Below are 25,084 nucleotides of genomic sequence, written 5' to 3' on the forward strand. Positions count from 1 at the left end.
AAGAATATCCGGAGTTATAACAATTAATACATGTGACGTTGCACTCTGTATGATTTAATAAAAATATGCTAATGAGTGAATATAATGTCACGAATATGCTTCACGCAGAAGGTCTCTTGTAAGGTATCGTTACAAAGCTTGTAATCTACTGAGTGTGGTCATCCTGTTTGTATAAATGCATCACTCTTGTATCTGAAACTAGAAATATGAAATATAACTTTGAGGGCCTATCGTAATTATGCAAAGTATGGGCCATTAATGGTGGTTTGGAATCTTGATGGCTCCCATCAACCAGGACAATTGACTGTGGATGGTTCTGTTTGCAGGCAGGCCTTCCTGTGAGTCAGGCTGGGAGGAATGAAGGCTTGGGGTCTTACAGTGACATGGCATCATGTCACCTAAACTGGAATCCATCTTTAACCTAGTGCTTTTCCACTGGAGGGGGAAGGGGTGAGAACCCAGAGGGACAAAGGATTCCTGCCTTATGCAAAAGATATATAAGTGGGTGGAACAGAACAAAGGGGATAGCCATCATGAGGAACCCCGTAGCTACCACCTGAGCTGGAACAAGAGCTGTACCAGGGGAAAGAATTGTGCCCAGGCCAGGAAAGTGTCCAGTCTGAGGGAAAAACTTATTGAAGTATCTCTGAGGGTGAGATTATCTTTATTCAGTTTGATGAGACAGATTTGCGTGTTTTGTTTTATTTTGCTTGGTGACTTACTTTTTTCTGTCTGTTACTACTTGGAACCACTTAAATCCTACTTTCTGTATTTAATAAAATCATTTTTTACTTATTAATTAACCCAGAGTACGTATTAATAAACAGCCATGCATATCTCTCTGTCTGTGTTACGGAGGGTGAACAATTTATGAGTTTACCCTGTATAAGTTTATTACAGGGTAAAATGGATTTATTTGGGTTTTAGACCCCATTGGGATTTGGGCATTTGAGTGTTAAAAGACAAGAACGCTTCTGTTAGCTGCTTTCAGGTAAAACTACAGCGGTTAGGGGACGTGATTCAGACCTGGGTCTGGGTTTGCAGCAGGCTAGTGAGTCTGGCTCAAACGAGGCAGGGCACTGAAGTCCTAAGGTGATAGGGCAGGGAAGGCAGGGGTAGAAATAATCTTGGCACATCAGGTGGCAGCTCCCAAGAGGGTTTCTGTGATCCAGCCTGTCAAAATACAAACAAAGAATTTTGGATGAGATAATAATTCAGGGTTTAAGGCAGTCTCTAACTTTGAGGAATTAGGATCAGACCTTTATGGAGGCAGATTATCCTATAACTGACTACTGTGGGGGTTTTGCACCCTTCTCTGAGGCATCATACTGGCTATATAGACCATGGGTCTGATCCAGGGGCTCTCAAACTTCACTGAATTGAGACCCCGTTATGACAACAAAAATTACTACAGGATACCAGGAGCCTGAGCCTGCCTAAACCCCGCCCAAGCCCCACCGCACTGGGCGGGGGGTGGGCGGAAGTGAAAGCCCAAGGGCTTCAGCCCCGGGTGGGGGGCCTCTAACCTGTGCTTTGCCATCCAGGGCTTCAGCCCTTGGGCTTGGGCTTCAGCCCTGGCAGTGGGATCAGGTTTCAGTCCTGGGCCCCAGCAAGTCTAACTCCAGACCTGGTGACCGCATTAAAACAGAGTCACAACCCATTTTGGGGTCCTGACCCAAAGTTTGAGAACCGCTGGGTAATCCAATATGGCAATCCCTATGTTCCTAACTTTCAAGAAGTGACTCCTTCCTGTCCCTGCTAGGGACAGCAAATGTGTCCCCTCCTGAAGTAGCAATCATGAAATTTAGATACTATAGCAATTAAAAAAGATTAGAAACTGTTTGACAAATCCTCTGCCTTTTATGTTTTGACCTTTAATAACTAGATAATTTACTAGATTGCATGACATTTCACACTATAATAACACAGAGGTTGCATCTGGCTGTGTTCTCTAACTGCATGGAATGTTACCAGGCTACCTTAGTGTAATTAATCTGAGCAACAGTTGTCCTGTGACCTAATTCTGACATTTCTGTTTTAATGCCAAAAAATAAAATCAATAGCTTAGTTAGCATATTTTCATTTCCACATCAGAAAGGTTCAGCATTTCTGGAAGTACTTTCAGTGTAAGCTACATTGTTTTTGCTTGCACTATGGGCCTACAGCCAAAACATTATTTTATCTTTAAAGAGAAGCACTGATGCCAATATCTGTTAAACACTTTGAAGACCAGAAATGTTCTGCAGCTGTTCTGCCATGTGGGAGCTGAGTCTTGCATTGTGTAGAGGAGTGGGATGCACATTTATTGCTTTAAGAGATGGAATAGTGTAGTTCAATATTTGCATATAAAAAGACTACCAATTCTAAACTCAGAGGGTGAGGGAATTTAGTAAAGTCTTATTCTCTTGTACCTTGCATGGATGTGAGGGACTCTCCTGGATTACAAATCCAGGCATAGTAGGGAGAACAGGCTTCATGTGGCTGCTGCTCCCCCTTGGGAGTGAGTTGGGGACACACAAAGTAAGGGAATAGACAGAGCCTAGGCTTCTCTCTCCCCAGTGCACTGGAACTGTGAAGACATGGTGGATGGTGTAAGGTGCGCCCTGTAAAGGCCTACATTAAGTTATTTCCCCTCAACAGCAAGGGAGGAGCACGGAAGGAGTTGTGACTGCGAGTTCACCATTCCTTCCCAGGGTTCTTCCTGCGGCAGTAAAGCTAGATGCCACCCCTTTTGCAGGGCTTAATCTATCCCAGAGTGAACAATTTTGATAGAACAAATTGAGTTGCTAATTTTAAGTAAAGTCTTTGATCCCAATTTTGTTCCCCAAGATGCATGCACAGCTCCTGGTAACTGCACAAGTGGATTTGGGTGCAGAATTAGGCTTCGTGTGTTTGGTAGTTACATGTTTTGGGTGTTGCTTTTTAAAATTAGGGAAGAAAGAAGGCATTTATTGTTCTGTATTTCAGATAGAAAAGGACAAAGAAAAATCATTTGAAAAACAGTCTTCAATGGGACTGGAGATGCTTAAATAGCAGTGAACTAGAGCTGAAAGTGGACAATAATTTAAATATGATTTTGTTATATGGTGACAGTGAAAGCCAGGATAATTATGTTCTGCATACAAAGTCCGCCAAAAGAGCAAGAGATGCCAGGCTGCCCTAGAACTAAAGCAACCAGCTAATTACATGATATGCAGAAGATTTAAAATGAGAACTCACTCATTCAGTTTTTTGCATCTATAGAAATATAGAGACAACTAGTAGCAGTAACTGTAGAATGAGTGAATTTTAATGTCACATACTTACGTATTAATATACCAACTTCCCAAGACATATTTAAGAAAATAGAAAATTCTCATTGCTTAAGTGGATTGAGCTTTTACAAAAGAAGTTGTTACAGGTGGTATCTGAGTTAATGGGATAAAATACCCACCCCCTACTATATCTAAATGATTGACTGAAAAAAGCCCTCTTCTATAAGTCTGAGCACTTTCTCCATATCTGCTCTTGTTTATTACAGAGACAAAGTGGGTGAGGTAATATCTTTTATTGGACCAACTTCTGTTGGTGTGAGAGAGAAGCTTTTGAGCCTCACAGAGCTCTTCTTCAGATCTCAAGAAAAGCTCTGTGTGGCTCAAAAGTTTATCTCTCTCACCAACAGAAGTTGGTCCAATAAAATATATTACTTCACTCACCATGTTTCTCTAATATCTTGGGACTAACATGGTTACAACTATACTGGTTTGTTATAGTCATTTTCAAGAAAGATGCTCTGACTTTGTCTAAGGACCTTTCCTCTCTTTCTTGGGGCTCTGTTTAGTATTATGGAATGTACTGTCCAGTCCCAGAGAGAATATAAAAAACAAGTTCCTTAAATGATGTGCTAAATTCACATATTCTAACAGCAAGAGACATTCTAATGTTACTGGCTTGACTCCGTTCGTATTCCTTGATGATATGATGTAACCAGAACAAAAACAATTTCTCTTTAAAAGATCTGGTCCCAGAGACATTCGGAAGGTCACCTCTAATGTGGTTTTAGCCAAAAAGCATACTGAAGAGGTTCGTCTAGAGGAACCTGACTGCTACACTATAATAACATGCTTCTTTCACTGGTGAAGAATCCAAACACAGACAATGCCAGGATACTGTAGGTGGTCCTGGCTCGAGTAGTGATTTAGCCATGGATAAATGCCTAGGTTGAAAGATCCGTTTGCCGAGTTAGCTGCCCCACCCACAACTGTGGAGTCGAAGGGTTGGCTTGTAAAAGGCAAAATTTATAATCCCAAGGATTCTTTTGTCAATTCTTCTGTTATTTCCACTCAGATATTTCCCCCCGGTGGTTCACTGTGAGGCATTTTTGATCCTGTGCTACCTCTAGCCTAGTTGTTCTCTAGTTCATCCAGGAAGATCTAAATAAAGGTATTGCTCTGTGCACAATAAAGCTTACCCCAAGGTATGTGGTGGGTTCTCCAAGACTTGGAATCTTTAATCAAGATTGGAGGTCTCTCTAATATCTACGTTGTTCTGTCACAGGGTATCAGGCTTGGTGCAGGAATCACTGGGCAAAATTCTATTGCCTGTGTTAGGCATCAGGTCAGACTAGATGATCGTAATAGTCCCTTCTGACCTTAAAATCTGTGAAAGATTCAAACTTCAACAATAGATTTCCTAAGGGAGTTCATTGGTAGGACTCTAGTCAAATCCTGTACCATTGCTCCTATTCATTAGGGGTTGTAGGATCTAGCGTAGCAATAGAAATATAACTCCTCAGAATCTTAATACAGAAATTGAAAGCCTCTGCATTTCTCCAACTGAACTTCTCGTGGCCCATGATATTATACTGCTTTCCTAAAATCTAGTGTGGCCATAGTGGAAGGGGTGATCTTGTGATTAAGACATGGGAGGGGACTCGAAATAATCTAAGTTCATTTTTCATCTGTGGCATAGACTTCCCATGAGTCTGGGCAAGACACTTAATTTCTCTGTGCCACAGATTGCCGTCTGTATAGTGGGGGTGATAGTATCTCTTTTCTCCATCTCTCTTGTCTGTTAGGTAATAAACTCTTCAGGGCAAGGGCTGTGTTTTACAATGTGTTTGTACAGTGTATAGCACAAAGGGTTCCTGGCCTTGGTTGCTGCCTCTACACATTACCACTCTACAACTACTACTACTATTATAGTGATTAAGAACAGTTCCCTCATCCATCCGATTCTCTTGACCTAATATTTCCTTTGAAAAAGGGAGGTGCTTACATTCCTCTATTATTAGAGCAATAATATTTTATCTGTAGAGAACAACAAAAACCAAAAGGTCAGGAAAACTGCTTTTGATTTTTCAGGCACATGTTGTATGAGAGACTCTAGTCTAAGGCATCTGAATCTATTGGCCATTTACTTGCCTTCTGTCTATGGCGTGTTTATGGGAAGAGGAACTCCTGTCCATTCAACTCCAAAACTTATTTGACTCAATCAGTTGTTTTTCAACTCTTTTATTCTGCGGATTATTTCATTAGAGAAAGAGATCATTTAGTGCAGTAATTCTCAACCAATGGTCTGGGGCCCCCTGCAGGCCTCGAGCAGGTTTCAGGGAGGCCTCCAAGCAGGGCCAGCATTAGACTGGCTGGGGCCCAGGGCAGAAGGCCGAAGCCTCCCCACATGGGGCTGAAGCCCAGGTTCCTGAGCCCTGCCACCCGAGGCTGAAACTGAACCCTGAACAGTATAGCTTTGTGGGGGGCCCTGTGGCATTGGCTCCCAGGCAGTTGCCCTGCTTGCTACCCCCTAATGCCGGCTCTGGCTTTTATATGCAGAAAACCAGTTATTGCGGCACAGGTGACTGTGGAGTTTTTATAGCGTGTTGAGGGGAGGCCTCAGAAAGAAAAAGGTTGAGAATCTCTTACTACTAGAATCTTCTCTCTTTCCTGGAGATTTTTGTACCATAGATTGAGAACCGCAACCGTAAGTTTATGCCCTCTTCGGTGTTGTCTGCTTTTGCTGTAGAACTAAGTACAGTGATGATATAAAAGTCTTTCCACTGCTTCTCTAAACATTAGACGTAGGGCCAGCAGTGTGTTTAACTGTTGGCCACAAGGTTCTCAGTAGCATTATTTCTCAGATATAGTATGAGCTAAGATCAAGTGTAGTATCTACCTAGGATTCTATTGTGCACTGCACCAGCTGTCTGGGTTGGTGTATTCTAGCACGCAAAAATGGAAATTTAATTCTTACTATTCATTTTCGGATATAGTAGATACCCAGTGTGTGTGTGTGTGTGTGTGTGTGTATGGTAAAGATGAGGAGGCATTTTGCAAAAGTACATATATTGTAAGTCTCTTTCTTTTTTTTCTTTTAGTATCATTTTATGGTGATAGCTACGTGGAGTTGAACATTGCAGAATCATCCACTCGAACATCATTGCAGTTACGATTTCGAACCAGCAAGCCACATGGATTGCTTTTTCTTGCAGCTGGAAACGAGGATTATTGTTTGGTGGAACTGCACTCAGGATATTTACAGGTGTGATTTTTTAATTATAAAAAATAGAGAGCACAGGCACTGATTTGCCTAGTGTTTGTCTTTGGAGTCATAGCGGGACCACAAAGTCATCTAGTCTGACCTGTATATCACAGGCCACTAAACTCCATGCAGCCACCTCTGCACCTTGCCCAACAACCAGAATTAGACTAAAGCACTACAGTTCTCAGGAGACTAAACCGTTGTGTGTTGCAAGCAGAGAAGAGGAGGGACCAAGGTGTACCAATGCCTGAGGCCCGTGCAATGGCAGGGAATTGGTAAAGTAAGATATATTGTAAAACCTCAGAGTTAAGAACATCACAGTTATGAACTGACCGGTCAGTCGCACACCTCATTTGGAACCAAAAATACACAATCAGGCAGCAGAGACAAAAAACAAAAACAAAACACAAATACTGTACAGTATTGTGTTAAATGTGAACTACTGAAAAAATAGAGGGAAAGTTTAAGAAAAGATTTGACAAAGTAAGGAAATTTTTTGTGCTTGTTTCATTTAAATTAAGATGATTAAAAGCAGCATTTTTCTTCTGCGTAGTAAAGTTTCAAAGCTGTAGTAAGTCAATGTTCAACTGTAAACTTTTGAAAGAACAACCGTAGCATTTTGTTCAGAGTTACAAACATTATAGAGTTACGAACAGCCTCCATTCCTGAGGTGTTTGTAACTCTCAGGTTCTGCTGTACCCAGATAATCGTGGCAAGTGAACCACATCCATGCTACAGGGGAAGGCAAAAACTCTGCAAGGTCTGACCAGGGGGGAAATTCCTTCCCAACCTTGAATATGGCAGTCAGTTAGACTCTAACCATGTGAACAGGAACCAGTACGTCAAGCATCTATGAGAGAGAATGCTAGGTGCTACCTCAGAGCCCTGATCCTGCCTATCTAATGTCCTGTCTCCAGCTACGGCCATCTCTGATGCTTGAGAGGAAGGAGACAATCCCTTCCCCCCCTCCCAGAATATACTGAAGTGAAAATTCCCTTCCTGGCCCCACAGGTGTCTAGCTGATTTTAGGAACATAAGACATAAAGGGACCCCCAGAACTGTCAAAGGCAGCCCCCACAGCACTGCAGGCAACCTTGTTGTACAGTCCCATTCATACTTTTATCAACAACAATCTTAAAACTGATTGAGTTGTTTGCCCCCACTACTCCCAGAATCTCACTCCTCAGGTGGCTAGCAACCTTTGTCAAAGTTCCAGTCTAAATTTATTCATAGCCAGTTATTACCCATTTGTTCTTATGCCATGCCAACATTGTTCTTTAGCTTAAATAGCTCTTCTCTGCCCTGATGTTTATCTCCCTGATAAACTTATAGAGAGCAATTAAATCCCTTCTCAGCCTTCTTTTTGCTAGGCTAAGCAAGCCAGGCTCTTTTAGTCTCCTGTTATAAGATAGGTTGTCATTCCTCTGATCATCCTAGTAGCCTTTCTCTGCACCTGTTCAAGTTTGAATTAATCTTTCTTCAATTTGGGTGAGCACAGTTGTACACAATATTCAAAATGAGATCTTACCAGTACCTTGTCCTATCGCTACTGGAAATATCTCACCTAACATGTGCTAAGACTGCATTTGTCTTTTCCACAGACGCATCACATTAGTAGCTCATAGTCATCTTGTGATCAATTTATATACTTGTGTGTCTTTCCTCCTCTTTCACTTTCAACTGTTGAGCTCCCAACTTATAGCAGGAATTCATGCATGACCTTGCACTTTATGCTCACCTTGGGCTCTTGTAAATTTTGGTCATAGCAGAACTGGAAATAGTCACTTCTTGGGTTTGCATCTGACCAAGACTAAAACTGTGTTGGCAGGTAAACCTTCCCAAAATGTATAATGGGTTTGGGTTTGGATTTGATGTGGTGGTGTTAGCAAATCCATAAAAATAATAAATGCATTTGTGCTCAAAGTTTGAAAATGCAGTGATTGAAACTTAAGTTGAGCAGCTGTTAAAGCATTAAGTATTACTTGTTTCTTTGAGACACACACAATTAGTTTAATTATCATCCATGCACTTACTGATTTTCATCATTAAAATTTTGTCTCTTACAGTTGAGAATGAACTTTGGAGCAGGGGAACGAGTGCTGCATTCTCAACAGAGCTCCAGGCTAAATGATTTAGCCTGGCACCTGGCTGAATTATATCATGAAAATGATAATGTCACACTGGTACTTGATAAACATTATAGAACTAGTACAAAAATGCCTGGGATTCTATATCAATTAAATATTGAACGTGGACTTTACGTTGGTGGGAGCGGTACCCTTGATGTTCCTTACCTTGATAGAGCACTAACCAATTTCCGAGGATGTATCGATGATGTGTTATTCAATCAGCATGAGATCTTAACGTCCCTGAGACCTTATCCTGGGTTCAGAAATGTTCATGAAGTGTCACTGGGATGCAGTGATGAATTCTTTGCAAGTGAAGATGAGCCTATCAGTTTCTTTAGTTCCAAATCCTATGTTTCTTTCCAGCTGTGGAATGTCCAGGGTGAAGGATGCTTAGAGTGTGCAATACAGACCTCAGCTCAGCGAGGCTTGCTGCTTTATCATTCTGGACGAGCAGGAGATTTCATTGCAATGGAAATTGAGAGTGGACTAATTAAGGCCCATATTGGAAAGAGTAAAAGTAGAATGCAGCTTTCTTCTCTTAAGTCAGTCAGTGATAATAAGTGGCACTCCATTGAGTTAAAATTTACCGCACAATATTTGCAGCTGATGTTAGATGGAGAAACAGTGAAAACATCACTACCTTCCCACAGCAAGATACCCCTTCTTAAAGGGCCACTCTTTGTAGGTGGTGTAGATGACAGCACACGGGTAGAAGTGATAAAGTTAGAGCTAACCTCAGTTTCTGGAAAATATGCCAGAGGAGGATCCTTCAAAGGTTGCATAAGAGACCTGAAAGCCAATTCAGAAAAGAGATCATTAAAGAATGTTCTGGTTACAAAGGACATTTCAGCTGGATGCAAAACAGAGAATTCTTTTAAGACAAATTCTTTTGTAATGACAACAGAAAAGACTCCTCTTGTAACAGCAGCCTCCACTTCTGTCAATTTTCCTGAAATCGCCAAACCCCAAGGCAAAGAGGATAGTGGCCTTTTCTTGGTTCTAAATAACTTGATTGTCCCAGAGGGTGGACAAGCTCCACTTGAATCTAAACATATTAAAGTAAATTTAGAGTTTAAGAAATTAGGGGTTCGTCAGTCACAGATCTTTTTTAAAATAAAGGAGCAGCCCTCTCATGGTTACTTGAGGTTAGGGGTTGAACCAGAGCAGGAGAAGGGCACATTTACAATGTTAGACCTGTGGCAAGGAAGAGTGCTATATGTCCATGATGGTTCTGAGGACACTTATGATAATTTTACTTTTTCCATTTCTGCCAGTAGTAAAAAGGATATATCTCCATATCTGCAAGGACATGAGCAATATGTTTTTAGGATTACCATCACTCCGACAAATGATGTTCCTGAACTTATGCTCCCTGAGGGAAACTTATTTCTTTTGTTTGAGAACTCAAAGAAACGCTTGACTGCCGATGTAATAAAGGTTTCAGATCAAGACACAGACTCTGCCAATCTCAGTCTTTCAGTACTTGGAAATGTGAATACAGATGCAGGATTTTTAGAAAATTCCAAGAATCCCGGGAGAGCCATTATTACTTTTTCTAATGAGGACTTAAAAGAAGGCAACATTTTCTTTGTCCACACTGGGGTCAAGAACTCGAGAATTGTGCTGCGAGCAAGTGATGGAGAGAAAATGAGCAACACAGTTGTGTTGCGTGTCATGGCTGTTCCTTTGGATTATAAAGTGGTCAATAACACAGGAATAAAAGTGCTACAAGGCAATGCAGCTTTGATCACACTCAGCCACTTGGCAGTTGAAACAAATGCCATCCAGCAAGAGATGGAGATACGATATGAGATCACAGAATCACCCCAATTTGGTGAAATTCAAAGGCAGCATTCTAGCAGAGAGTGGAAGCAAGTAAACATTTTTTCTCAGCGCTCTATTGAGCGCAGCCGTGTGAGGTACTGTAGTATTTTCAAAGCATTGCAGCTGGAAAACGTTACAGATCACTTTAAATTTAAGGTTCACATTGGAAACACAATCAGTGATGAGCTTATGTTTCCAATCACAGTGAAATGGTTGAGGTATAATTTATTGAAACATGTTCCTCTAGAAATTGAAAAAACAAAAAAGAAATGTCTGAATTCAGATAATCTTTTTGCTGTGATGATGGATATAGAAATACCTGAAAGTGAACTTAATTATAAGTTGTTGTCCTTACCCAAGAAAGGGCAAATGCTCCTTAAGAACCAAGCCTTGAAAAAAAATTCAACTTTTAGCCAAAAAAGCATTATAGACCGTGAAGTAGAATATGAATTAATTAACAGACCCCATGAGAACACTCAGGATTCATTTAGATTCCTAGTTTTTACAAAGTATTTGGAGTCAAATGTGTATGATTTCAAAATCAACATTAAAGCAGAGCTGACAAGCATTATTTTGACAAACAATGGCTTGACCATAACTGAAGGTGAAGGAGCGCTAATAACAAAAAGCAGATTGTTTGCACAAACCATGGATAATAAGGCCTTTCAATATAAAGTTACAAAGAGTCCTCAACATGGGAAATTAAAACTCATTAATTTTTCAGATTCACCAGAGAGTAATGATAACCTCACCACTTTCAGTAACCAAGATATAATGGGTGAACGCGTTATGTATGTCCATGATGACACTGAGACCATGTACGATGAATTTCTTGTCATAGCATCCACCAGAGAATCAGGAGAATGGGTGAGCTCTGCTGCTGGAACAGAACCTTTATCAGCAGAGATAAGATTTAATATTTCTGTTGAGCTGAAGAATGATGAGAAACCAGTACGTGTGGTTGATAAGGTATTTCATGTGGTTAAGAATGGGCAGCGCTTATTGACCTTGGCAGACCTATGCTACCATGATCCTGATTCTGATTTTGATGACGGGCAGTTGCTGTACACTAGGCGTGGCATTCCTAATGGAGACTTGACTCTAGTGAATGATAACACTCATAGACTCTATCAATTCAAACAAGAGGACCTGGAGCAAAAGCGAGTCCTGTTCACACATAGTGGTGCAGATTATGGGCGCTTTGTGTTATTTGTAACTGATGGCAAACACTACACGTCTTCTCTTCTAGAAGTGAGTGCTTCAGATCCCTATGTTAGACTAGCAAACAATACAGGCTTATTGGTCCAAAAAGGAAAAGAGAGAACTATTACAACAACTAACCTTAGTGCCATCACAAACCAAGACATTAGAAGGGATCACGAGATTACTTATGAGTTATTCTTATCTCCAAAACATGGAAGAATCTTTGTAAATAATCTAGCAACAGATTCCTTTACCCAACTTGACCTAAAAAGGGGACATGTGATTTATAGGCATGATGACAGTAACAACCTGGTTGACACATTTAACTTTACAGTTTATGCTAAGGATATCCACCAGGATGCTGGAATGCATGTTCGTATGTACTTGGAAAGCCATCAACGTCCACCAAAGATTGTACACAATAACAACCTCTTAGTTGAAGAAGGAAAACCAGTTAAAATCAGTAAGGGGAAATTGCAGGTGAGTTAAAATTTAGCTTTAATCTTCTGTCTGTAATGGATTTTCTTCTTTATTCCTGTTTCCCAGGCACAGCAAGCCCTTTTAATGTCTCGGTTCCACAAAACCGTCATCTTTAACGTAACTAACTTGAATTATTGCTAGATATTAATTTTGAAGAGTAACTCCAATTATGGTATCCGCACTTGAGAATCTGCTGGCCTCAGTGCAGAAAGGGTTATAGACTTCAGGTAGCCCCGCACTCTGACACTAGCATTCCTCCATCACTAGAAAGAAAAAACAAATCTATCTGTTAAAATAAGACAGAGACCATAGGCTTCGATTCCCTGCGTACTTGAAAAAAATTAAGCTGCAGAGACGCTGCAGAGACACTGTATTTATCAACACTACAAGAAAACCAGACAGTTTTAAATACATTTATCAATGTATTTGCAGTTCACATTTAATGGTAGAAGAACCAATAACAAATATTGGGGGGGAAAACTTAAACTGTATCCAAAGTATTTGCTTAAATACAAAGAGTCTGATTGGAGCTATACCAGTTACACAAGCTGAGGATATGGCTTGGAGTTTTAAAAGCATCAGTTCAGAAGCATTAGCTTTGGCTTATTCTGTTTAATATTTTTCTCTGCACCTATTGGGATCATTTTCATCATTAAAGTAACTACCACAAGGAGGCTCATGTTGCACATTATTGTGCTGATTGTGAAATCACATTCCAAGCAGCATTCCACAGTTCTTAGATAATTAACTCATCATGTTTTTTGTTTTTGTTTTTTCAGTTGAGAGATCTTATGGGACATGTTTTGGGTTTTGAAACACTTTCTCATGCAGTATTACCTAACATACTCAACATAATACTGGAAATGCGTTGTGCTAGACATTTGCAGATGTTTATAAATGTTTATAAATAGAGAATTCCAGCCAAATGGGTGGATAAATAATCCATGATTTACTGTCCCAGGATTAAAAGTGAGAAATTCAGAATAGAATTAAAGACGAAATTGGCTTGTTTTTACTTTAATGACTTTTTGTGTGTGTGTAAATTTAAGGTTGTACATGAAAACAGTTCTCCATCAGAGATAGTGTTCACATTAAGGGCTCTTCCAGTGCATGGATACATTCGGAAGTTTGCATCAGAAGAAGGTTACCTTGGTGCAGAACAAAAGCCAGTTTTGACCTTTACCCAGCAAGATATTGATGATGGCAACATTCAGTATGTGCAGACAGTTTCTGACCAGCTACAAGACCATTTTTCGTTGGATGTGACCAATGGCATTCGAGTGGTCAGTGGAATAGAAATCTCTGTAGACATCATCCCTAAGCTGATTCCATTAGAAGTGCAGAACTTTACAGTAATAGAAGGTGGTTCTAAAGCTCTGGTGGAAGACTATCTAAACATTTCTAATCAGCATTTCACTGGACTCAGTTGTGAATTTATTTTAGTTGAGCCACCAAAGAATGGGCATGTTGGAAACTCTCGCTTTCCTGGAGTAAAGTTAACCAAATTTACCAAAAAACAGGTAATGTGACTATGATAAGCTTGATCTAAATGTCAGTCCTTTTTTGTTTGTGTTTTTTTTTTAAATGCTGATAATTATTTGTATTGCAGTCACACCTGCTAGTCAGGGTTCCTTTGTGCTAGGCACTATACAAGCTCAATAAAGGACAGTCCTTTACCTGAGGAGATTACTGTTGAAGACAAGATGAAATGGGGAAGGGAGAATGAAGGAAACAATGACAGGTAGACGTGTTTTTATATGCCTGCAGCTGCAAGATACAAATAAGATATGTCACAATTCCCTAATAGGCCCTATTTAGCCATTATTAATTGGCAGTTTCCTGCAAAAGTCATGGTAGAAGTAGCAGGATTGAGGGGGAGGACATTGTTTTTCAGTCTAGTTCTGAGTGAATGTCAAACTAGTGGCAAGGCATAAACCTTGGATGTGCTTTGTGGGGAAGTGGACAAATATCGGCGTTGGTGGTGGAGCAGAGAACGTGGAGATTATATGATAAGATACAAGTGGAAATAAGTTTTGTGTAGCCTTAAAAGGCTATGAAAAAGGTCAGAAAGCCAGTTGAGGGTCTCAAAATCATGTGTTTTTAAGGCCAGAACAGACCATTATAATGTTCTAGTCTGGTCTCCTGCATAACAGTGGGCACATTATTTCACCAAGTAATTCCTACATCAAGCCCATACTTGTGGTTGTGCTGGAAGGTGTTTTTAAGAAAGACATTCAATCTTTATTTAAAGACTTCAAGTGATGGAGAATCCACCCCATCCGTTGGCATGGGGCATGAGCAGGAGTTATGGCAAGATATTTTGTGATTCACTAGTTTCAAATAATAATGGTTTCATACTGCAAAATAAAGTACTGATGGTTTGCAAAGTATTTTCTCCTTTCAAAAATCTACACCAGAGTTAACGGGAGTTAGATGCACATAAAAACATATATATTCCTTAATATGCTTACTTGAAAGTAAAGATCCACATTATGTATTATTTTGATATGTCATATTCCAGTGGGATAACTCCTGCCCAAATATGAATATATATGATTTTATACTACTTTTCAGACTCCTGAATATAGTAAATTGTCTTAAATGGCATGGGATGTAATAAGCCAACAATTCAAAATGAGCAGTAGCCTGCCAGGTATCTTACACTGCCAACGTAATTGAGGGTCATTTTACATCTGAATGAAAACTCTCTAATTTGAAGGTTTCAATATTTAGCTTGTTTCAAAATGCATAAACTGAAATGTGTTAACCTTTGAAAAATGTTAATGAATATAGATTTTTAATTTTTATAGCCCAAACACAGAAATTTGACTTTCAGCTGCAGATAGTGATATCTTAAGTCATTTTGCCTCTTCTATATAAAAATGAAACACTTAAGAGGGTTCACTTTTGAAAATCAGTTAACTGTGCTTTAGCTGTTTTTATATGAGTTCTTTGGGATTTATTGGTTTGTCTTTGACCTTCTGATACAGTTGCATATGTGCCTCACTATATCTGAGGTTATTTCAGAATAACCAAATGCCTATATGCAATCTGATATGCTAGAGATAGAAGAGTGTGCATCAGTGGGAGAAGAATGGGGTCATGAAGGCTGAAAAAGAATTATTGCAGAGCTGGAATGGTTGAATGCTTTTTGTTTAAAATTTCAAAATATTTTTTGTTTTAATTTTTTTAATTTTCAGTCCATTTATTTTTCAGGTAGAACAGGAATTAATCTACTATATTCATGATGACAGTGAGGGGGTGAGTGACAATTTTACTGTCATAGCAAATAACACAGAACTGTGGAAACAAAGTTTGCCCCAAACTATATTTGTGACCGTTACGTCAGTAAACGATGAAGCTCCAGTTATAAGTAGAAACAAAATACTTAGGGTAAGTTCTTCACACTTTCATCTTTATAATTTTAAAATCTTCATTTTTAACCTAACATTGTTTTATAGGACTGTAATCACACACAGAATAGAGATAGATATGTGTAAACCTGGAAATATATGCTATGTACTAGAAGCCAGTTGTGGTGCTTAAATACCACGGTGATAGGCTCTGTAGATAGAGTGGATACTATGACAATTGTTTGTACATACGGAATCGGATCCTGGCTCTTGCCAAGTTTGTGTTGTGCTGTCCTGATGGTGCAAAGCAGACCTTAAGCTCACCTAAGAGGCTGGCTGATGATTCCTTTTGTCTAAGAATCCCTGAGTGGCCTAGGGCCTTATAGCTGAATCTGTGCCACTACCTCCTCTTGGCCTTGACATGAGACACATGGTGGTGAAAGGTGTATGGATGGAGCACTGCTGTCTTTTAACATTCCCTGCCAGAAGTAATGGCAACTTGGATGAAGTTACTAGCCAGCATAAGTCAGAGGAGTCCTGAGGCATTGGCCTTTGGCAGGCTTCAGGATTGAGGGACCATAAAGGTGGCTTCAGATTATTTTTGCACCATCCCTCGGATTCTGTGCCTAGCACCTCTGAACTATTCCTGAAGATCAGGTCCATTGAGATTAATTCTGCTCTTTGTTATGTCTCTGCAGCCCCCACTGAAGTCAGTGGAGATAGCATAGGTGTAAGAGAACAGAATTTCACCCGCTTACTATGCTTTAGGGAATTGACTAAGAATCTGATATTTCTAATAGGAGACATGAAAGTTTCTCTCAGAAAACGTATGCAGATCTTTTAAAAAGTCCTAATAAAAATAATAATATTGTATTATACAGTGAGGGTCCAAAATAGAACCACTCCTCACAGTATTACTAGAGAGACTGGAGCTACTACTGTCTGTTACTATAGGTTTGTTGGGTTGTGGTTGTTAAATATGAATTAAAGATAACATTCTGAAACACCCAAAGCCTGCTTTCTTTGCATAGTTCCCAAAGAACTTGTGGAATTGAAGATTGTAGAATTGGTCTATTTTTTTCTCATAGTAACCATATATAGCATTTAACCAACCATTCTATCTTGTAAGGAATAAAGGATGGTTTCTTCTCATCCCTATTTTGTATTGGTGTGGCTCCATTCGCTTCAGTGGTATAATTCCAGATTTACATAAATGTGAGAGGATTATTATCTATATTACAACAGTGCCTGCAGGCTGGAGCCCTCTTGTCCTAGGCACTGTAAAAACATAGGAGACGGTCCTGTCCTGAAGACTAGATGACTGGTGACTAAAACAAACATAAAGGGGTGAGGGGTGGGAGCACAGATCATAAAATGATATTGTCTTGAAAAATGGTGGTCAAGGCCTATCAGCTGTCTAACAGTAAATGAGTTGCAAGTTTATTGTAGGCATGACACCAGAGAAGAGTTTTTTAAAGGAGGGATTTGAAGGAGGATAATGTTAGATATTTACATAGTGCATCAGCCCTAGTATAGTACAGTGCAATTTACAAATGACAACATTTAAAACATGTTTGCATTTAATCCTGAGTATGAATGGTATTTGAGTATTGTGTAGACAGATTGAGTACTGTAGGGGTTACCACATTTTACCATCATCCATAAACCTTTTCACAGAAGAAAAAAAGAGAATATAATCAGTTTTGGCAGTGTTGGACTTCACAGTGATGGCATTTACCCACTGCAGGCATCCATCCATACCGCAGTGCACCATAGATATTAGGCTTTTACACCATGCTGAGTCCTGACAATTTGACAGTTTTCTCAAAGAAGGAGTCAAGTATTACACAATAAACTCCTACAGGGGAGCATAATTATCCACTGGTAGGGTTCTTCGGGCATCAACACAGTGGGTATTAACTGTAATCTAGTAATACACCCAGGGGAAAGATGTCCACCAAGACTACTTCCTGATTTCTCTTTCCATGCATATAATTGCTTTGAAGAATTATCCTTTGACAGAATTGAGACCCAGCAGCACAGCACATTGATTTTTTATAACGATTCTTAGGACCCGGCTTCATAGGAACACATGAAGTTGGTTGGCAGACCCAAAACTTACCTTTATTTTAAAACATAAATAAATGGCACAACTTTTCAATCTAATCCTGAAATATGTCATTCGTTCAGAACATAGATAAAATGCTATCCACTCAACTGGGCAGCCTGCCTACACCAAATCCACGGTTCTTGTATTCATGACTGTTGTTTTGCTTGTCCCACTTGACCCTTTACTGTGCTTACTCTGTTCTTGTGCAGCAGCAGGGTACTAAAATACAGAACTACTGCATTTCTGGTAGTTCTGTGCACACTATACAAAGCTGGAGATTATGATTTATTCCAAACAATCACTTTAAACCAAGCTGAATGCCTAAAATAGATGGGGAAAAATTGGATTATAAAGATTTTTCTTGAACCGGCTGCCTGGTTCAGTACTGACTGACTATTATCTGCTGGGAGTTCCAAGGCAGTGCTTACCTAGGGTGAAACTTGCTAAATTCTAGGTTCCAGCGAGGCTGTCCTTGCTCATCCAGGTATCTCGTATTGCTAGCTGTTGAATTTTAACCTGCTTGTAGAAATCTATGTATTTTAAATACAATAGCCCTGGCTTAATTTATACCTTTTTAGAGATAAAGAAGTAAATTTACAAAGCTGAATGAAAATCCCTGAAAACCACTTTGTTGACCTTGTTGCAAGACCTTGTCTAGAGGATAACCTTTCTTGGAAGAAACTTTTGGATTTCAAGCAATAGATTTGGTCATGTTGCCTACTACAGAATATGGTCCTGATCCTGCAAACAGTTGTTCATATTATAATTTTACACAGGCCAGGGCTACACTAGAGAGTTGCAGCGCTGGTGAGGGGGTTACAGCGCTGCAACTTAGGATGTGGCCACACTTGCAAAGCACGGCCAGCGCGGCAACTCCCTAGTTGCAGTGCTGGCTGTACACCCGGTCGAGCCTCGGGTGTAGGGATTCCAGCGCTGGTGATCCAGCGCTGGTCAGCAAGTGTGGACCCCACCAGCACTTTTATTGACCTCTGGGGTATAAGGAGGTATCCCAGAATTCCTGTCCACAACAAACCGGAAGAAAGGGGGAGCTCGGAGTTCAGCCAAACTGCTTATTTAAAAAACAAACACAGCTCCTGTTTGCTGAGCGAGCGGAGGCAGGCAGGAGAATTACTTTGGAATGTTCACAGCTGTTTGCTTGAAGAGAGAAACAGCACACTCACACGGCAGGGGGGGAGGGGGAAGTCCGTGTTGAGCAGTTGCTGATCTGGTCTGACGGGTATTTAGAAGTACATAATTTGCGTTTAGTGAATGAGAGAGGAGTGGGGGAAGGGAGTTAGAACTTTTAAAATGATTGAAGGTAGGCACAGTCCTTAGAACTTGCAAGGCAGGGAGCTGAGAACAGTGTCAACTCCAAAAATCCATTCTGTCTGTCTCCTCCACGCTCCCTGTCACATTCCACCCCACCCCCCTCTTTTGAAAAGCACGTTGCAGCCACTTGAATGCTGGGATAGCTGCCCACAGTGCACCACTCCCAACAGCGCTGCAAGTGCTGCAGATGTGGCCACACTGCAGCGCTGGTAGCTGTCAGTGTGGCCACACTGCAGCGCTGGCCCTACACAGCTGTACGAACACAGCTGTAACTACCAGCGCTGCAAAACTGTAAGTGTAGACATGGCCACACTGTTTACCTCAGTAGGATTCCTCACAGTGCATAAAGCTAAACACATGAGCAAGCTTGCAGGATTGGGATGTAACAAAGCTCTTAAAAGAACAGCTAAGTCAGTAACAAAGCAGAACAAAAACGTTAAAAGTATCAGTTCCCTTTATTAGCAACAGAGGGCCCCTATGGAAGTAAGTATTATACTCTTGGTGGTCTCCAGGTGGATACTGAAGTTAAATTTTTAATCTTGTAATGGGACTTTTTGCCAAACACAACAAACTGTCACACTTACCCGCTCAAATGTAAAGCAATTTCTTTGACTCCATTTCCCTCACTTCTGAGGCCTCCTCAACATTCTTTCTTTAAACCACAGTATTTATGATTGTTATCAGGGTGGTGAACAGAGCAGGTTTTTCCCTTTTCAGTGTTTGTGTGGGGGTGCTGTTTTGTTTTTAAAGGGATGAAGGCTATTGGATTTTCCTTTTTTTGAACTTCTGTATCATTCTGCAATATTTCCATGAACATAACAGATTTGAAAAGTTTTATTAATATGAGAAACATTAGTCTTTAAAAAAACAGGAGTACTTGTGGCACCTTAGAGACTAACAAATTTATTTGAGCATAAGCTTTCATGGGCTACAGCCCACTTCATCGGAAGCATGCAGTGAAAAATACAGTAGGAAGATATATATATCACACTCAGAGAACATAAAACAATGGGTGTTACCATACACACTCTAACGAGAGTGATCAGTTAAGGTGAGCTATTACCAGCAGGAGAGAAAAAAACTTTTTGTAGTGGTAATCAAAATGGTCCATTTTCAGCAGTTGACAAGAAGTTGTGAGGAACAGTTGGTGAGGGGGGGAATAAACATGCGGAAATAGTTTTACTTTGTGTAATGACCCATTCACTCCAAGTCTTTATTCAAGCCTAATTTAATGGTGTCCATTTTGCAAATTAATTCCAATTCAGCAGTCTCTTGCTGGAGTCTGTTTCTGAAGTTTTTTTATTGTAATATTGTGACTTTTAGGTCTGTAATCGCATGACCAGGGAGATTGAAGTGTTCTCCAACTGGTTTTTGAATGTTATAATTCTTGACGTCTGATTTGTGTTCATTTATTCTTTTATGTAGAGATTGTCCGGTTTAAAATGTGATACTCTCATAAAAAACCAACCTTCCACACAAACTTCCTCCTGGCTGAACTTTACAAAAACTAGATAAGCCGTTTACAACACACACTTTGCTTCTCTTCAAAGAAAAAAGGACACTAAACTATCTAAACTACTACATACCACAAGGGGTCTCAACAGTGGTTCCCTTAACCCACCCAGCAATATTGTTAATCTTTCCAGCTATTCTGTTAGCCCAGCAGAAGAGTCTGTCCTATCTTGGGGCCTCTCCTTCTGCCCCTCCACCCCCACGAACATGATACAGTTCTGCGATGACCTGGAATCCTATTTTGTACGTCTCCGACTCAAGGAACATTTCCAGCACACCTCTGAACAACATACTAGCACACAGAGACTTTCCTACCAACACTACAAAAAGAAGGATTCTGGGTGGACTCCTCCTGAAGGTCGAAACAACAGACTGGACTTCTACATAGAGGGCTTCCACCAACGTGCACAGGCTGAAATTGTGGAAGAGCAGCATCACTTGCCCCATAACCTCAGCCATGCAGAACACAGTGCCATCCACAGCCCCAGAAACAACTCTGGCATCATAATCAAAAAAGCTGACAAAGGAGGTGCTGTCATCATCATAAATAGGTCAGAATATGAACAAGAGGCTGCTAAGCAGCTCTCCAATACCACCTTCTACAAGCCATTACCCTCTGATCCCACTGAGGGTTACCAAAAGTAACTACATCATCTGCTCAAGAAACTCCTTGAAACAGCACAAGAGCAAATCCACACCCTTAGAATATCCCTGCTCGTGGTTCTATCTGCTACCCAAGATCCATAAACCTGGAAATCCTGGATGCCCCGTCATCTTAGGCATTGGCACCCTGATAGCAGGATTGTCTGGCTATGTAGACTCCCTCCTCAGGCCCTACGCTACCAGCACTCCTAGCTTCTTCGAGACACCACTAACTTCCTGAGGAAACTACAGTCCATTGGTGATCTTCCTGAAAACACCATCCTAGCCACTATGAATGTAGAAGCCCTCTACACCAACATTCCACACAACGATGGACTACAAACCATCAGGAACAGTATCCCCGATAATGTCACGGCGAACCTGGTGGCAGAACTTTGTGACTTTGTCCTCACCCATAACTATTTCACATTTGGGGACAATATATACCTTCAAATGAGTGGCACTGCTATGGGTACCCGCATGGCCTCACAGTATGCCAACATTTTTATGGCTGACTTAGAACAACTCTTCCTCAGCTCTCATCCCCTAAGGCCCCTGCTCTACTTGTGCTACATTGACACATCTTCATCATCTGGACCCATGGAAAAGAAGTCCTTGAGGAATTCCACCAGGATTTCAACAATTTCCACCCCGCCATCAACCTCAGCCTGGACCAGTCCACACAAGAGATCCACTTCCTGGACACTACAATGCTAATTAGCGATGGCCACTGTGACAGACCCAGGCCAGTGGCATACAGGAGTCTGGTAGAGGGCAAATATACTGGTCACTGGATGAGTAGTTTTCTGTTCCCTGAGTGACCAGAGTAGGGGCTGCACTAGAGTAATCAGGAAGCTGCTAGAACCAATTAAGGCAGGCAGGCTGATTAGAACACCTGCAGCCAATCAAGGCAGGCTAATCAGGGCACTTGGGTTTAAAAAGGAGCTCACTTCAGTTTGTGGGTGGCGTGTGAGGAGCTGGGAGCAAGAGGCGCAAGGAGCTGAGAGTGAGAGGGTGTGCTGCTGGAGGACTGAGAAGTACAAGCCTTATCAGACACCAGGAGGAAGGTCCTGTGGTGAGAATAAAGAAGATGTTTGGAGGAGGCCAGGGGGAAGTAGCCCAGGGAGTTGTAGCTGTGATACAGCTGTTACAGGAGGCACAATAGACAGCTGCAATTCACAGGGCCCTGGGCTGGAACCCGGAGTAGAGGGCGGGTCCGGATTCCCCCCAAACGTCCCAACTGCTGATCAGATACAGGAGGAATTGACCCAGACTGTGGGTTCCACCAGAGGGGAAGATCACTAAAGTATGCAAATCTGCCAATAAGCGCAGGACCCACCAAGGTAGAGGAGGAACTTTGTCACATCACATAAACACCACCCTATACTGGAAACCTACTGACCGTTATACTTACCTACATGCTTCCAGCTTTCATTCAGACCACATCACATGATCCATTGTCTACAGCCAAGCGCTATGATACAATTGCATTTGCTCCAACCCCTCAGACAGAGACAAACACCTACAAGATCTCTATCAAGTGTTCTTACAACTACAGTACTCACCTGCTGAAGTGAAGAAACAAATTGACAGAGCCAGAAGAGTACCCAGAAGTCACCTACTACAGGACAGACCCAACAAAGAAAGTAACAGAAAGCCACTAGCCATCACCTACATCCCCCAACTTAAACCTCTCCAGTGCATCATCAAGGATCTACAACCTATCCTGAAGGACGATCCCTCACTCTCACACATCTTGGGAGATGGGCCAGTCCTTGCTTACAGACAGCCCCCCAACCTTAAGCAAATACTCACCAGCAACCACAGACCACACAACAAAAACACTAACCGAGGAACCTATCCTTGCAACAAAGCCCGTTGCCAACTCTGTCCACATATCTGTTCAGGTGACACCATCATAGCACCTAATCACATCAGCCACACTATCAGAGGCTTGTTCACCTGCACATCTATCAATGTGATATATGCCATCATGTGCCAGCAATGTCCCTCTGCTTTGTACATTGGCCAAACCGGACAGTCTCTACATAAAAGAATAAATGGACACAAATCAGACGTCAAGAATTATAACATTCAAAAACTAGTTGGAGAACACTTCAGTCTCCCTGGTCACTCGATTACAGACCTAAAAGTTGCAATATTACAACAAAAAAACTTCAAAAACAGACTCCAATGAGAGACTGCTGAATTGGAATTAATTTGCAAAATGGACACCCATTGTTTCATGTTCTCTCAGTGTGTATATATATATCTTCCTACTGTATTTTCCACTGCATGCTTTCGATGAAGTGGGCTGTAGCCCACGAAAGCTTATGCTCAGATAAATTTGTTAGTCTCTAAGGTGCCACAAGTACTCCTGTTCTTTTTGCGGATAGAGACTAACACGGCTGCTACTCTGAAATTAGTCTTTAAATTCACTCTGTAACGTAAAACCATAAGTATTCTAAACAATTACAAGGGAATTGCTAGGACTTTTAGTCCAGTTGAACAATCAAAAAGAGAAACCTTCTCAGAGAATAGCTAACAGATGAGAGCTCTGATTCAGAAAAGCTCACAAATATGGGCTTAAGTTTGTCCCTATTCATGACAGCTCTTGAATACATAGTAAACATTACGCACATATTTGAAACCCATTTACTTCATTGTGTCTTAAACAGAAGCCTTTAAACTTAAGCATGTTTTAAGCAGCATTTTTTGAAAAAATCAGGGGGATTCAGGTTGAAGAAGATAAAAATCCTGACTCTGCTGGTCCCATTTATCTATGCATTTAAGTAAGATTTAGTAGTGGTGAGGTCTGGCTGTACCTCAGTGTAGCCACAAGGTGGCTATATTTTCGTATATGTGGAATTTTTCATGAAAAAAATCTTAACAGTTATTATCCTTGTTAATTAATTCTCCTTAACAGGGTATCTCTAAAAGCAGAGCACTATGGATTAGGTCAACGGGGTATTTTTCATTTCTCAGCAAGAAAGGTCGTGAACCTTCCTGCGTACTGTAGTAGTGGAATGTTTTAGGCAAATGCAGAATATTAATGCAAAACTAACATCTCGGGAATTCTGCATATTTTTTTCGTTCTTCTGTTCTTAAGAAAACCTTGATCTCCACGCTATGTGATGCAAATAGATGTGGGAAACAAGTCACTTGTACTTGTAAAGTATTTGCAGTATTTCAAGTGTTTGCCTCCTTACATTCCATTTCAGTTCATGGATCTCCTTTCATTTCTCATGTATCACATTATATGGCACACAGAGAATTTTAACACATAGTGTGCGCACAAAAAGGCATTGTGTGTAAGCGTGCTGGGGAGGCATGGAATAAATAATATCTTTATAGCTAAAAAGCCCTATTATTTTTCAAGTTTGAATGAGGAAAATGTGTAAGTCATACAGAGGTTTAGCATTGGAGTTACACATTTGCATACTCCTTTGTAAATATTCTCCCTAGTGTTTTACCATTTATATGCAATATATTATATTTTTCTATATACAGGATGATGCGATATAAAAGTATTGGCATGAGTTTGGGGTGGCTACAAGTCATCAAACAAGTGGCAATAAAACCTTTACATAGTGGTCATTTTTTAGGAGAAGTGCAATAACTTTTGTCAAGCATATTTTTCCCCCCATTAAACTGCTAACGTAACCTTACCATCAAATAACTATTGATAATGAATTAAAGAGCAGGAATTGGGCAGAAGCAAGAAAAGCCAATGGAATCAAATGCAATAAGATATTATTATTAATAAACTAAAAGTCAGAGAGGTACATTATGATATCTGTTCTGCACTTTAACTAGAACTGTTGATTATCAAAGATTTTATATTATAAATCAACTCTTCGTGGATTGAGTTGGTGTGCATGTGTTGCATGTCTATGGACTTGATTTCAGCTTATAATAGATATGTCCTATCCTGAGCTCTAGGCACCTTCACCCATAATTAAAAATGCAAACAGAACAAAAGTGAA

At 40.6% G+C, this 25,084-nt stretch overlaps 1 protein-coding gene across 5 annotated transcripts in view; it reads left to right on the forward strand.

The window, feature by feature from the left end:
- LOC115653702 (chondroitin sulfate proteoglycan 4-like) overlaps positions 1-25,084 on the forward strand; it is a 92,707-nt gene that overhangs the window by 14,234 nt on the left and 53,389 nt on the right. For 4 of the 5 annotated variants that reach the window (XM_030567261.1, XM_030567260.1, XM_030567262.1 and 1 more), the window contains exons 2-5: positions 6,353-6,516; positions 8,583-12,152; positions 13,202-13,672; positions 15,369-15,545. In XM_030567261.1, coding sequence (XP_030423121.1) covers positions 6,353-6,516; positions 8,583-12,152; positions 13,202-13,672; positions 15,369-15,545 — 4,382 coding nt within the window. The remainder of the gene's footprint in view (positions 1-6,352; positions 6,517-8,582; positions 12,153-13,201; positions 13,673-15,368; positions 15,546-25,084) is intronic. The other variant, XM_030567259.1, reaches the window with a different exon arrangement.

Source organism: Gopherus evgoodei, chromosome 6 (genome assembly GCF_007399415.2).
Source record: "Gopherus evgoodei ecotype Sinaloan lineage chromosome 6, rGopEvg1_v1.p, whole genome shotgun sequence".
Lineage (NCBI taxonomy): Eukaryota > Metazoa > Chordata > Testudines > Testudinidae > Gopherus > Gopherus evgoodei.